The 14,439-nt window shown below is 43.8% G+C and overlaps 1 protein-coding gene across 1 annotated transcript in view; it reads right to left on the reverse strand.

Annotated features, from left to right (window-relative positions):
* Positions 1-4,625: 4,625 nt before the first annotated feature.
* Positions 4,626-14,439, reverse strand: part of SLC46A1 (solute carrier family 46 member 1) — a 30,738-nt gene continuing 20,924 nt past the window's right edge. Inside the window, exons 4-5 of the mRNA XM_040338501.1 lie at positions 9,275-9,431; positions 4,626-5,331 (exon numbers count right to left, since the gene is read on the reverse strand). Of these exons, the coding sequence (XP_040194435.1) occupies positions 5,274-5,331; positions 9,275-9,431 (215 nt within the window). The 3' untranslated portion in view covers positions 4,626-5,273. The remainder of the gene's footprint in view (positions 5,332-9,274; positions 9,432-14,439) is intronic.

The raw sequence follows: 14,439 nt of genomic DNA on the forward strand, positions 1-14,439 counted from the left end.
TGAAATCTTCTGGGACACATCGCAGGTCCCAGAAGATTGCCTGGCCACTACCAGAGCGTGCGAACTCGGCTGTGAAGCCAAAAGCCATCATGGCCGGGTGCCCACAGTTGCTATGACGACACAGAGGGGGGCAAGCGTCTGTTTATTAATAGTCAGCAGCCACACTTTAAAGCGGAGTTCCAGTCCCCATAATTTGTTTTTTTTATTCACCAGGAATGTTATTTGTATATTTACATTAGAATACTGTTAGAACTGAATTCATGCTGGCTACTTTTAAATCTTTAAAATTTAACCTGATCTTGGAAGCAGACAGGTCTATTTCTGGGATTCGATGCTGCAGGCTACCCAGCACGCACCTCCCAGATTTGCATCTGTGTAGTAATGACACTGCGCAGTGTAGTTTGTTCACTACTGGTTGCCATAGCAATGGCAGAAGTACCTGCCCCTACTGTTATGGCAACCTGTCAATTGAGGCAAGTGCAGTCAGGGAAACCATTGGCATCAAAAACAGTGCCTGCATCACATACACAATGCCCGCATACAATTATCCCACGTATAGTGCTACATTAAAATAGCGGCGTACGGATCTCAGAGGCTGCAGACTCCTCCCGATCACGTCACATCTCCAAATACCGCAGGATTTAACTAGAAGGCTTCCCCAAGACTCCTGGGATAGACTATGCCAATATCCCACAAGTCATGGGAAATCGGCCAATGAGGTCATCGTCTAGGCAGCGGAGACAGGAAGTGCCGCCCGGATATATTATAACATCTCCATCGATCCATTTACAAAATGTTCTTTGGGTGGGCACTGAGAAACTATCAAGGGGTGGAACTCCGCTTTAATTATGTTTCAGCTGAAGAAACCACAAGAAGAAGTTCACCAATAAGGTGATAGTAATTCAAAGCCTGGAGACAGGCATGTGATGCAGAAGATAGCGAGTGGGCTTACTCTCTGGTTGTAATGTGATAGGGCCAGATTCCATCACTGAACAATTTTTTATTAAATGGTCCTCATCAGCCTTAGAATACTGCGACAGGATGCAAAATGCTTACATGAGAGGACAATTTATTATTATGGGGAGGGGTGGGGAAAGTGAGCCTCTCCTACCTATAGGCACAGGCATACTGTGTCCGACACCGACTCCAACCCTGGACAGGGGTACTTCATTAAGAAGCATGGTTTATAAAAGTTACAAATCTCTTTGGTTAGATAAATCAAAATATAGAGCGGAAGAAAAAGGACAGACATTCTGCTGGATTCCGGGTCATATGTTTGAAATACTAATTCATGCTGGAATCATTGTTCCAGCACAGGAGGAACCATTGTATACTACTGGCCATTCAACATGTTAACAGCCTCCAAGATAAAATGATACACATTACAGATTTGTTCTTTAAAGATGAACTTGGGCTTATATAAAACATAATTCCCTAGAGCTTTAGGTCACATCACTTACCTGTAACAAAGTACAGATAGGGGGAAAGTATTTGATCTCCTGCTGATTTTGTACGTTTGCCCACTGACAAAAACTGTCAGTCTAGAATTTTAATGGTAGCTTTATTTGAACAGCGAGCGGTTATAAAATTGATATGAAAATAAGCATTTGACCCCTTTGCAAAATGGGACTTTGTGCTTGGTGGCAAAACCAGGTTTGCACATAGAAAGCTTTTGTCCCTCTTTGCAGATTCTCGCTAATTAAGGTTTTGAGGCTGACATTTGGCAACTCGAACCTTCAGCTCCCTCCATATATTTTCTTTGGGATTAAGGTCTGGAGACTGGCTAGGCTACTCCAGGACCTTCTTGAGCTCCTTTCTTGCCTTAGCCATTTGTTTTGGGTCATTGTCATGCTGGAATACACATCCACAAACCATTTTCAATGCCCTGGCTGAGAAAAGAAGGTTCCCACCCAAGATATGACGGTACATGGCCCTGTCCTTCGTCCCTTTGATGCAGTGAAGTTGTCCTGTACCCTTAGCAGAAAGACACCCCCCCCCATGTTTCCACCTCCACAGTGGGGGATGATGTTCTTGGGGGTCATAGGCAGCATTCTTCCTCCAAACACGGCAAGCTAAATTGATGCCAAAGAGCCCGAATTTGGTCTCATCTGACCAGAACACTTTCACCCAGTTCGCCTCTGAATCTTCAGGAGGTTCATTAGCAAACTTTAGACCAGGGATATGCGATTAGCGGACCTCCAGCTGTTGCAAAACTACAAGTCCCATCATGCTTTGCTTCTGACTCTGGAGTCATGCTTGTGGCGGTCAGTCGTGCAATGCCTCATGGGAATTGTAGTTCTGCAACAGCTGGAGGTCCGCTAATTGCATATCCCCGCTTTAGACGGACCTGTACATGTGCTTTCTTGAGCAGGGGACCTTGTGGGCGCTGCAGGATTTCAGTCCTTCACAGCATACTGCGTTACCAATTGTTTTCTTGGTGACTATGGTCCCAGCTGCCTTGAGATCATTGACAAGATTCTCCCATGTAGTTTTGGGCCAATTCCTCACCATTCTCATGATCATTGAAACCCTACGAGGTGAGATCTCACATAGGGCCCTAGATCGAGGAAGATTGACAGTTATTTTGGGTTTCGTCCATTTACGAATAAATCGCACTAACTGTTGTCACCCTCTCACCATGTTTCTTGCTGATGGTCTTGTAGCCAATTACAGTCTTGTGTAGGTCTACAATCTCATCCAACATGGCCATGGTGGAGAGATTGGAATCTGATTGATCGCTTGTTATCTGTATAAAATACACCTGACCACAGAAGCAAACATTAGGAGTGCTCCTTTTAGGGGGGGGGGGGGGGGGGAATCACTTATTTCACTCATTAAAATGCAAAGCTATTTATTTTTTGTTATTCTATCTCACTGTTACAATAAACCTACCATAAAATTACACTGATTATTTCTTTGTTAGTGGGCAAACAGACGGGGAAAAAAAAAAAAAAAAACATATCAGCAGGGGAGCAAATATTCCCCCCCCCCCCCCCACTGCATGTCCCACGTTGTGCTGACAGCAGCTTGATTATGGAGGCATCTTCTGTCTGAGCTTCCAGAGCTGCAATGGTTACCAGCTTTGGGTATTCTGGCAGAAAAGCAGTATAGATAATCTGAATAAGGACACACCCCCTCCTGCTCGCTCCTCCACAGATTACAGCACTTGTAACACAATCTGAATGGGAAACAGAATTGTGTGACTGATCACCCTTTTCCTATTCTCAGATCGTGTTAGACAGTTTAAATCAATTAAAAGAACATTTCTCAATGGAGGAGTGTCCACATCAGATCACCTGTACTGCTCTTCTGACTGAAGACCCAAAGCTATTAACCACTGCAGCGCCAGAAGTTCAGATACAAGAAGAGGCCAGCCATACCTGCACATATTTCTCCAGGATCCAGCTGCCTGCACAACATGGGACATACTTTATTACAGGGAAATAGTAGAGCTGCACGATTCTGGATAAAATGGCAAACACTATTTGTTTGCTTAGAATAAAGATCATGATTCTCTCTGCGCAACATTTTACGTAAAATTGGACCAAGTTTACCGTTTATTTTAATTTATTAAAGTATATTTTTTCCCCATAAAATTACATTTGAAAGACTGCTGCGCAAATACAGTGCGACAAAATATTGCAAAGACCGCCATTTTATTCTTTAGGGCAGGTGTAGGCAACACCCGGCACTAGTGCTGCAAACGGCACTCAAAGCCTCTTTTGTCAGCACTCGACTCCCTCCCCATCAGCAGTGTCAGTGAGACACTAATTCATTCCAATTTCAGAATTCCCCACACCTGCACTGAGGGGGGAGGCAATGTGCCTCCACACATTGTAAAAGATGGAAACATTGTTTGGTTTTCTAACTTTGCTGTAGCTGCGATTGTCAGCTTTTGTGATGGGGGAAGAGAGAGTCGGTGCAGTTCTGCTGGGGGGGGGGGCAGGTGTTGGATCCTGTTTCATATCCATTGATGGGGCAGATGAGCAGGGGGGGGGGGGGGTTACAGTGGCGGGACAGAAGAGCAAGGGGGTACAGTGGTGGGAGGGATGAGAAGGGGGTTCATGGGTGGGACAGGAAAGCAGGGGGGGGGGTATAGTGATGGGGCAGATGAGCAGGAGGGGGTTCAGTGTTGGGCCAGATGAGAAGGGTTACAGTGGTGGGAAAGATAAGCAGGGGGGGGGGGATTTAGTGTAGGGACAGAAGAGCATGGGGGTACAGATGTGCAGAGGAGAAACTAGGTACATCGGTTGAACATACGAGCAGGGGGTAGGTTACAGTGGTGAGACAGATGTGTAGGGGCTTACAGTTGTGGGGCAGATGAGCGGGGGGGGGGGGGGTACAGTGGTAAAACAGATTTGCAGGGGGGGACAGTGATCTGAGGTGTGAATGTGCAGGAAATGGGGCTGATCTGAGGTGTGACAGTGCAGGGTGTTAATTTCTCACTACTTAACGTAGTTACAGCATTTACTTTATAAAACAAAACTCTTTTCGTGATTGAGTGTGTGAAGTTTTTTTAAATATAACAAAGCATGCTCAATTTTTTTGAACACATTTTTCAGCACACTGTGTGTAAAATGTTGCCTACCCCTGCTCTAGGGTCTATGCCTATTAAAAAAAAAAAAAAAAAAAAGGCTTAGTCTTAAAGTGGTTAAACTGCCCTCATTTGCAGACTGAAGTTCATCCCTTTGATCTAAAAACAGCCAAATGATAGTGTTTTATATCCCAGCGTGAAGCAATGTTGTGATAAACTTTGCAGCTTTTTTTTTTTCTTTGACAGCTGTGAGCAGAGAAAGCTCTACATGAATCCTGGAAATGCTGTGATATTTTTTTTTTAACAAATAATCGTGCAGCTCTAGTAAGTGGTCTGACTAAAGCTGTAGGGATTTTTTTTTAACTAGACTTCAGTTTTAACTATATTATGCAAAACTGATCTTTAGGTCCCTTGCTAAATCCTGCCATAGAATACGCCCAAGTTAGTGCATTATTAAAGTGACAAGACACCAATAAATGACTGTACCATGGAAAAGTACACAAGCTGAAGAATTCTGTGCATCGATTACTTGACCAACTCTTACATTGTGTAATCTGGACATCACATCCAAGTCATTCAGTCAAGAGATGCATGGTAGCATAGCAAAACAGGTAGGAAAGAAATATAACATTTGATATTCTTTTTCCTGTTTGTAAACATCTGATTTGACGTGCTTGGCATAGGATGAAGCCAAATACTTCACAGGTTTCTTTGTTGAATAGCGCACTTATCTGAGCTTTCAGGAGATTTCAGCAAATTGGCTATATACCGGGTTTTGGCCAAAGACTTCCAGCAACCTAAAAAAAAAAATATAATAGGAAAAAATGAATACAGACTATCCAAACCACTGTAACCAATTTCTTAAAGAGAACCTGTAGCTTTTAAATTCTCTCAATCGATTTGATGAAAGTTACAGTATGAAAATTCCATATCGCCTTATTTTCAGCACTTCCTCTTTGCTTTGTGGGAGCAGCCCACAACCAGTAGTAATGCAGCAGCCGGAAGGAAGGACCACATGCAATAAATGACAAGGTCGATTTAAGACTATTATGGTTTATTAAAAGAACATTGGATATTTGTACTTGCCATAAAAATAATTTTCTGGAGTTCATTGAAGTGACATGGGAAATTAGATCAGTCAGGTTATTCCATTGCCTATAGGAGTACTGAATCCTAGCAAACATTAAAAAAAAAAAAAAAAAAATGCGAGCCAGCCCTTCCCCAGTATAACGTATACAACGGATCAATGGCGATCCGGTGCACCACTAGCAACGACCACTAAAACAGGCCTCACTATGAAGACTGGGGACCACCTGCAGCTCCAGAGCCCCCTGAAGGATCAACGGCCGAATTTAAATCGGAAGCAAATGCATTGATTTGACAGTTTCAGAAAACCGTTCATTCCTGGCATTGCCAACCAAACTGTCAAACTATCCAATGGCTGGTGTCCTAACTGATCACATGTGCAGCATCATGGCAGTTGAAGATTAAACAGAGGCCAAGAAGGCAGCTTCCTTGGCTAAAAAAAAACAAGGGTTTACTTCCACTTTAAACAGGATGCAGTGAAACCCCTTACCGGATAGGGGAACCTGCCAAGACCACATAGAATCAAACTTATGCTCAACACTGGGATAAGAAGGTCTCAGGACTCTAAAAAGGTAAACTGAACCAGCAAGATGAGAATTAAACAAAACATGCTATACTTTCCGCCTCTGTGCAGTAAATTTGCAAAAAACAGCCTAGATCCTCCTCTTCTCAGGTTCCTCCTTCCCGTTGAGTGCCACCACAGCAAGCAAATTACCATCGAGGCACCTGAGCCGAACTGCAGCTCTGTGTGTCCATTCAGACCCACCCCCCTCTCTCCTGATTGGCTAACTGACAGCCAGTGGCGCCACTGTCGTGTCTCAGCCAATCAGGAGGAGAGTCCTGGACGATCAAGAAACTTGTAGACATCGCTGTATAGAGATGGGGTTCAGGCAAGTTTTAGGGGGTGCTGGGGGAGGCTGCTACACAGGTGTTTATCTTAATACATGAAGAAGAAACATTTTTTTTAACTAGAACACACGAAAAGCAAGTAACCAACCAGGTGCTCTCAGACATTTCCTTTTAATGTAGAGGGTACAGGTTAAGGAGTGGCGGGATCCTTAAGACAGAGCGAGCAAGGCTAATGCGCTCAGCATCATCCAGCGCAGGCCATTTTTCCTGTAGCAGGGAGGCCTTTCACTCCTTCCGAGAGGCAAAAGCACATCACCTAGATAGTGATCAACAAACTGTCAAGGTGGGATACATTACAACTTGAAGGGAACTAGGTGTTCTGAGTACCAGACATTGGCCCCAGGTATAGAGGTAGGTAGTTAGTTTAGCGAGTGGAATCACCCAGGTACAAGAAGAAGCCATCGGTACTACTGTCAGAATACAATGTCCAGGCAGGGGAATTCCTCCAAGGATTTAGGAGCGTAACCCCCCCCCCCCCTCGTTCAGCCTGCTAACGAAAAACAAAAATGTTGGTAGCTTGCCACCACCTGGCTTTTTTTTCAGCCGACTGGTCCGCTATGCAAACACCCACATCCCTGTCTAGCAGATTTGCTAGCTTATTTATATCCCAAATATAGTGCAGTTCCTGTACAAAAATCATATCCTTCCACGTGTATAAAATGTATCTTAAAAAAAAAAAAAATTAAAATGTCACTTTGTGATACAATGCATTTAGAACAATAGTAAAAAAATAAAAATATTGCAGTGTTGTCTTCAAAAAATGTATATCACCGCTATTGTGATTTCACTCTGCTGAGAACGATACCAAGTAGACAACCCAAGAACCAGTAGGGAAGTATGGCCTGGGATTATCCATAGCAGCCGGATTGCCTCCTCTGTGCAGACATGTTTTCATGTAGCAGTAAGCGAAACAAGGTCCAAAGTGTGAGGCAAGGCTTCAGGAACTCAAACTCAGGCACTTGATACCAATTAGGGTCAGGCAGCCAAAGGTGACCAGGTTACTGTGGGCAAATAGCGGGAATGGACTGAAGACCAGAGTTCCAAGAGATACTTGCAAGCAAGAGCAGCGGCGGGAATAGTGTGTTCTCTACACTGAATGGTGAGAAACCGAATGGACACCATGCAACACTGCCCAGTGGAGGACGTCAGTGCTCAGTCCTTCACCTTATCCACAGTGGAAAAAATGAAGCCGCTATTGCCCGAACAGCCTTACTCACAAAGTGGGCCTTCAGAAACAAGTGCCAAGGCAATGCCATGGATCTGGATCATGCTCTGCAGTTAACTTACTAGTGTACTCAGGTCTGGAAAGTGCCACAATGCAGAGCCCAATGCTTGAAGATCACATCCAGGCTGGGTCCACGGCACTCCAAAGTCAAGCTTGAAAAGGCTGATCCAGATAACTGCTATATAGAGACCAGCTTAAGCAGCCATGTAGCAAAGAACCCCAATTGAAGTAAATAGATGGTAAAATCTATGACCAAAATCAAAGAGGAAAAAAAGGCTAGCAAAAATTGGTTAGACTTAGAAAAGTGCATCCTAATGGGACACTAGCAAAAAAAAAAAAAAAGCATACTGGAGTAGAGAAAGTTATACGGGGGGGTTCTGGCTTAATATTTTTCTGTTTGTCAGTGACCAATCCTTCCGCAGGCAGCAGTATAACCCAACTATCTAAATTCCTGTGTGTCAATGAACGAGAAAATGTATAAATAGTATTTACCTTCTGGATAACCCTTTAAGAACTGGAAGTCGCTATGGAAATATTTACACTGCAGTAATTATGTACGCATTCTCTTTTGTTGGCATTTTTTTTTTAAATTTGCAAAAATTTTAAATGAACCTTTATTGAAAATAGCTTTTTTTAAATATGCTTGTCTGTATAGAGTTATGCCCCGTACACACGATTGGAAATTCCGACAGCAAAAGTCTGATGTGAGCTTTTGAACGGAAATTCCGACTGTGGGTATGCGCCATCAGACTTTTGCTGTCTGACTGCGCCAAGATGGACAGCTGGTTCTCAATTTTGCAGACGGAAATTTTTTTTATTGGAAAATCCGATAGTCTGTAGCAATTCCAACGCATGCTCGGAAGCACTGAACTTCATTATCTTGGCTTGTTGTAGTGTTGTTTGTCACCGCGTTCTTGACGGACAAAGTTCAGAGCACTTGTGACTGTGTATGCAAGCCAATCTTGAGCGGAATCCCGCCGGAAAAACCATCCAAGGTTTTTCCGACGGATGGAAAATCCGATCGTGTGTACGTGGCATAAAAAAAAAAAAAAGAAAAAAAACTTTATAGAACTCTGTGGTTCTAAAGTTATTAAAGGGGATTTAATTTCTGAAGGAACATTGTTCAGAGTGTAGGTACAGTAATGTACTAAATATGCAATCATTTATAGAAACCAGGCATTACTTCAGAGCAGTCTTGGTTATTATAATATGCTTCTCATCCTTTTACGTCATCCTGAATATATGTGTACAATATATTTGTCTGCCAAGTTTGTCTTATTCAAGTGTATGTGGCTGGGAAAAGGGCAGCACATAAGTATACAGCCATTATAGTCCAGGAATAATGGCACAAGAATGTGTGCTCATTTTCTTATTCTGAATCAGATCACCAGAACAGGCGAGCAAAACGTATTATTACAGTGATGACTAAGTGAAGTCTCTCCTAAACATATCCAGCTTCCTGTTAATTCCTCACCTTGTACACGTTTCCCTACTTATTACTGCTAATGAGATGTACTTACCCAATTATTCCAGCTGGGATGAGGAGGACAATTGCTCCAAATAGGAAGGGGAAGCCTTTCATGAAATAGAGTGTAGCAGGGTACAAGGAGTTGAAGATGGTGGTGGCGAGTATGAAGGAGATGACCTCTACACAGGCCACAATGGAGAATAAAGAGCCTGTGGATTACAAACATACAATTAGCACAACCACCTTTCGTTATATTACAAAATAAACAGACAAATGGTTATAAAGTAAACAAAATATGTCTAAAAACACACGACTCCCATATTCAGTATGATCAGCTTACCCAGACACCGTTTACCTAAATGGGTCACTGCTTTTGACAGTCTAGTCCACTTATTCTAAGAATTTTGAACTTTGGGTTCAAATAACTGGTCACATTTAGAAATAGTACCCACTAAAACACAACCCCTAAACTTAAGGGGTTGTAAAGGTTCGTCTTTTATTTTCTAAATTGGTTCCTTTAACCACTTCAGCCCCGGACCATTTTGCTGGTCAATGACCAGGCCACTTTTTGCAATTCGTCACTGCGTCGCTTTAACCGACACTTGCAGTCGTGTGACGTGGCTCCCAAACAAAATTGGCGTCCTTTTTTTCCCCATAAATAGAACTCTTTTGGTGGCATTTGATCACCTCTGCGGTTTTTATTTTTTGCGCTAACAAAAATAGAGCAACAATTTTGAAAAAAAAATATTCACTTTTTGCTATAATAAAATATCTCCAAAAATATATATAAAAAAAAAAAATAAAAAATAAAAAAAAAAATCGCAATAAGCATTTGATTGGTTTGCGCAAAAGTTATAGCGTCTGCAAAATAGGGGATAGTTTTATGGCATTTTTATTTAAATTTGTTATTATCTTTTTTACTAGTAATGAAGGCGATCAGCAATTTGTAGCGGTACTGCGACCTTATGGCGGACACTTCGAACACTTGACAAATTTTTGGGACCATTGGCATTTTTATAGCGATCAGTGCTAGAAAAAATGCATTGATTACTATAAAAATGCCACTAGCAGGGAAGGGGTTAACACTAGGGGGTGAGGAAGGGGTCAAGTATGTTCCCTGGGTGTGTTCTAACTGAAGGGGGGGGGTGGACTCACTGGGGGAAGTGAAAGATCGCTGTTCATACATTGTATGAACAGACAATCAGGCATTTCTCCCCTGACAGGACCGGGAGCTGTGTGTTCACACACACACACACAGCTCCCGGTTCTCGCTCTGTAACGAGCGATCGCGGGTGATCACGCCTGGCGGGCACACTGCTCTAGTGCCTGAAATGCGAAATCACGTAATATTACGTGATTTTGACGAGCCGACCTGCCGCTGTAAAACTGCGGTGGCTGGTCGGCAAGCAGTTAAGCTAGTACATTGTTGGTTCCCTTACCTTTTCCTTCCATTTCCCTTCTAAATGTTTTTTTTCTTTGTTTGAATTTCTCACTTCCTGCTTCTCCTCAGTAAGCTTTCCACCATCATCCGAGCGGTGGTTAGTCAGCCAGAACAGCTTACTGAGGAGGAACAGGAAGTGAGAAATTCAGACAAAGAAAACAAAAAAAATTTAGAAGGGAAATTGAAGGAAAAAGGTAAGGAAACCAACAATGCACTAGCTTAAAGCAACATATTTAGGAAAAAAAAAAAAAAAAAAAAAAAAGGAAAACTTAGACTCGAGTATAAGCCTAGACCGGGTGTCCCATCTGCATGCCTCACTGTGTCCATGCCTAGACTTACGTTTAACATGGGAGTATATAGAAGTGGTGCTTGGCTTTGAAAGAAAATCGGTGCTCCCGGCCGTAGGTCCCACAGACAGTTGTAGAGAAGAACTGGGGCTACATGCGCGTCAAGTTTGCGGTCCAGGGGACCTACAGCTGGCCACTACCGGGTCCCCAAATTTACCGAAGACATTACAGTTTAACATGGGAGTCTGTGGAAGGGGTGCCCAACTTTGAAAAAAAAATTAAAAAAAAAAAAAAAAAATTTCGGTGCTCCCTGGCCTTAGGTCTCCCAGACAAACTTTGCACACTTGTAGAGGAAGAGTGGGGCTACATGTGTGCCAAGTTTGGCCAGTACCGGGTCCCCGAAGTCCAGGAGATCAGGCGCAAAAGGTGACTAGTATAAGCCGAGGGGGGCATTTTCAGCACAAATGTGCTGAAAAACTCGGCTTATACGGTATCTATATCTAGAGAAACATTCCCAAAGTGGAACTCCAAAAAAAAAAAAAAAAAAAAAGTTTCTGAATAGAACCTCAGTCAAGTTTTTATTGCTGGCCGTCTCCCATGATTCTACTGTGTCACTGGATGTCTAAAGACAACGGCTAAATGCTGTGGTCCTGGTGCTCATAACTTTTGGGGGGGCACAAACAAAAGTATTTTTTTTTGTAAAAACAAATGCAGCCACTGTGCCCATCAATTGCTGCCACTGTGACTCCCCCCCGCATACTGCCCGGCACTTCCCCCATCTTGGTGGGGGGGACCAGGCAGCGGGCAACAGCAGGAGTTGTGGGATGAAGCTTATTAGCGTTTTGGCGTTATATAGCGCTATTAAATAGCTCATAAAAACGCTCTCCATGCATCTCAATGGACCCTTTCACACCGAGTCCTGCAAGTAGCATCTTTGGAGCAGCTTTTGGGCGCAAAAAAAAAAAAAAAAAAAAAAAAAAAGTCCAAAAACGCCCCTCTCCATTGAAATGAATTGAAAGTGCTGTAAAAACGCCTTGCCCTTTCACACTGAGGCACTGCAAAAATGCCCTAAAACGTTAGGGTCTTAGCGGGGCTTTACCAGCGTTTTTCGGGCGCTGGCAATGTAAAAGGAATCTGAAAGCAGTAGGGCTTTGACATTGGGATTGCAGAGGAGGCTTCTTTCAGGTGCTTTACAGGCTTTTTAACGCCAAAGCGCCTCAAAAACACTTGAAGGGATCACTCGATCGATGCGCCGCCACAGTGAAGCACGGGGAAGCCGTGTTTACATACGGCTCTCCCCCTTCAGCTTCGGGGAGCGATCGCGACGGAGCGGCTATAAACGAATAGCCGCGCCGTCGTCCCGGATCGCTCCCCGAGGTAAGCCGCCCGCAGCGGAGGGGGTCCCGATCGGACCCCCGACCCGCTAGAAGGCAGGGACGTAAAATATATATATATATATATACCCATCTGCCTGTACGTGCCATTCTGCGGACGTAAATAGGCGTGCAACGGGCGTTAAGTGGTTAAAATATAGCATGATGATTCTTTAACAATAATTGTAGTCAGAGTCTTCGAGTGGAAATGTGATACTCGAAGAACCAAGACCTGAGGTGTGCCTTGGCCTAGCTGGTCAGTATGCCTGAAAAAGAGGGCAAAAGACACAAATTTAGGTGAAGGAGGGAAGGGAACAATCAAGTGGAGTAGCGCGCCCAGATGGCAACACTATGTGTTGTACGCCATGACAGGAGAACCCACCGACTCCTTACTTGGTGATGAGAAGGAACCCCCTATGAACTAACGAAGCAACCCAAAACCCAACAAACATCCCGTGAAAGATTGGATTGAGCCCGATGCCCGAGACGATCCAGATAGGAGAATGAACTGCTTGTGAATGAGAGGATACGTGGGGGGAAAGGGAGCAAGGGCTGGCCCGAGGAGCCCCTGCAAATGGTGGCCGAGAAGACCAAAATACTTCCAGCAGACACCGTGAAGTAGCCCAGTGAAATGCCCCCAACCTCTGGCCTACCCATACTTGGTATGGGGCAGTAAGAGGGTGAATGCAAAAAGGACAACTGGCAGAAATCTGAAGCGCTGGATACCTAATGGATGTGACGGAGAGCGCAGATAAGGCCCATGCACTACGGCAGGGGTTGACAAATTTGCTTGAAATCTAGGAGCCAGGTAAAAAAAAAGTTAGGAGCCAGAAAACGTGCCCCGTCCCGACGAGCTTGCGCGCAGAAGCGAACACATACGTGAGCAGTGCCCGCATATGTAAACGGTGTTCAAACCACACATGTGAGGTATCGCCGCGATTGGCAGAGCGAGAGCAATAATTCTAGCCCTAGACCTTCTCTGTAACTCAAAACATGCAACCTGTAGATTTTTTTTAAACGTTGCCTATGAAGATTTTAAAGGGTAAAAGTTTGTCGGCATTCCACAAGCGGACGCAATTTTGAAGCGTGACATGTTGGGTATGAATTTACTCGGCGTAACATTATCTTTCAGAATATAAAAAAAAAAGGGGATAACTTTACTGTTGTCTTATTTTTTAATTAAAAAAAAGTGTAATTTTTTCACAAAAAAAGTGCGCTTGTAAGACCGCTGCGCAAATACGGCGTGACAGAAAGTATTGCAACGATCGCCATTTTATTCTCTAGGGTGTTAGGATAAAAAATATATAGAATGTTTGGGGGTTCTAATTAGAGGGAAGAAGATGGCAGTGAAAAACAACATTAGAATTGCTGTTTAACTTGTAATGCTTAACGTGTAATACCAACGGCCACCACCAGATGGCGCCAGCTCACATCTGGTGGTAATAACTTGTAATACCAACGGCTCACCACCAGATGGCCCCAGCTAAAAAAAAAAAAAAAAAAAAAAAAAATTAAGTGACCGGACCTCCTTGAATTTGAATTCACTACCCCTGGTTTAGATGTCCTCTGGTGCATTTCAATACAATTGGATGCCCTCTGGTGCATTTTTAATGCGTTCAGATTAGAGATCGACCGATATATCGGCCGATATTTGGCCGTTAAGAAAATCGGCCGATTGTGAAAATTAGGCCGATTTTCATCTGCCACACTTAACCCCGCTTTCCAGTTCCCTGCTCCACCTACAGCAACACGAGAAATCAATCAATTCACTCGCGCTGCCGATAGCCTGCAAGTTTCACTAGCACCACCCCCTACCTCGGCGCGCTGTAGCAGAGGAAGAAAGCATCAAACATGTCACAAGCCCCCCCCCCCCGCCCCAGCAGGTGATCGTGGCCAGCACTACCTCTTTCTTCCCTGTATGGATGGAGGGCAAGTCAAAAATGTAATGTGTGCTGCTGTGCCCCCTACAGACTATTTAATCTCCTTTGATTGGACACCTGGCTGAGAATGACAAGCTGGCATTGAGTTGCATTGTGAAAATGGATAAGGATGACTCTGGGTGGATATGAGCCTCTTCACAATGGAACTCTCATCCCCCCTCCACAACTCATCCCCC

This window comes from Rana temporaria, chromosome 2 (genome assembly GCF_905171775.1).
Source record: "Rana temporaria chromosome 2, aRanTem1.1, whole genome shotgun sequence".
Lineage (NCBI taxonomy): Eukaryota > Metazoa > Chordata > Amphibia > Anura > Ranidae > Rana > Rana temporaria.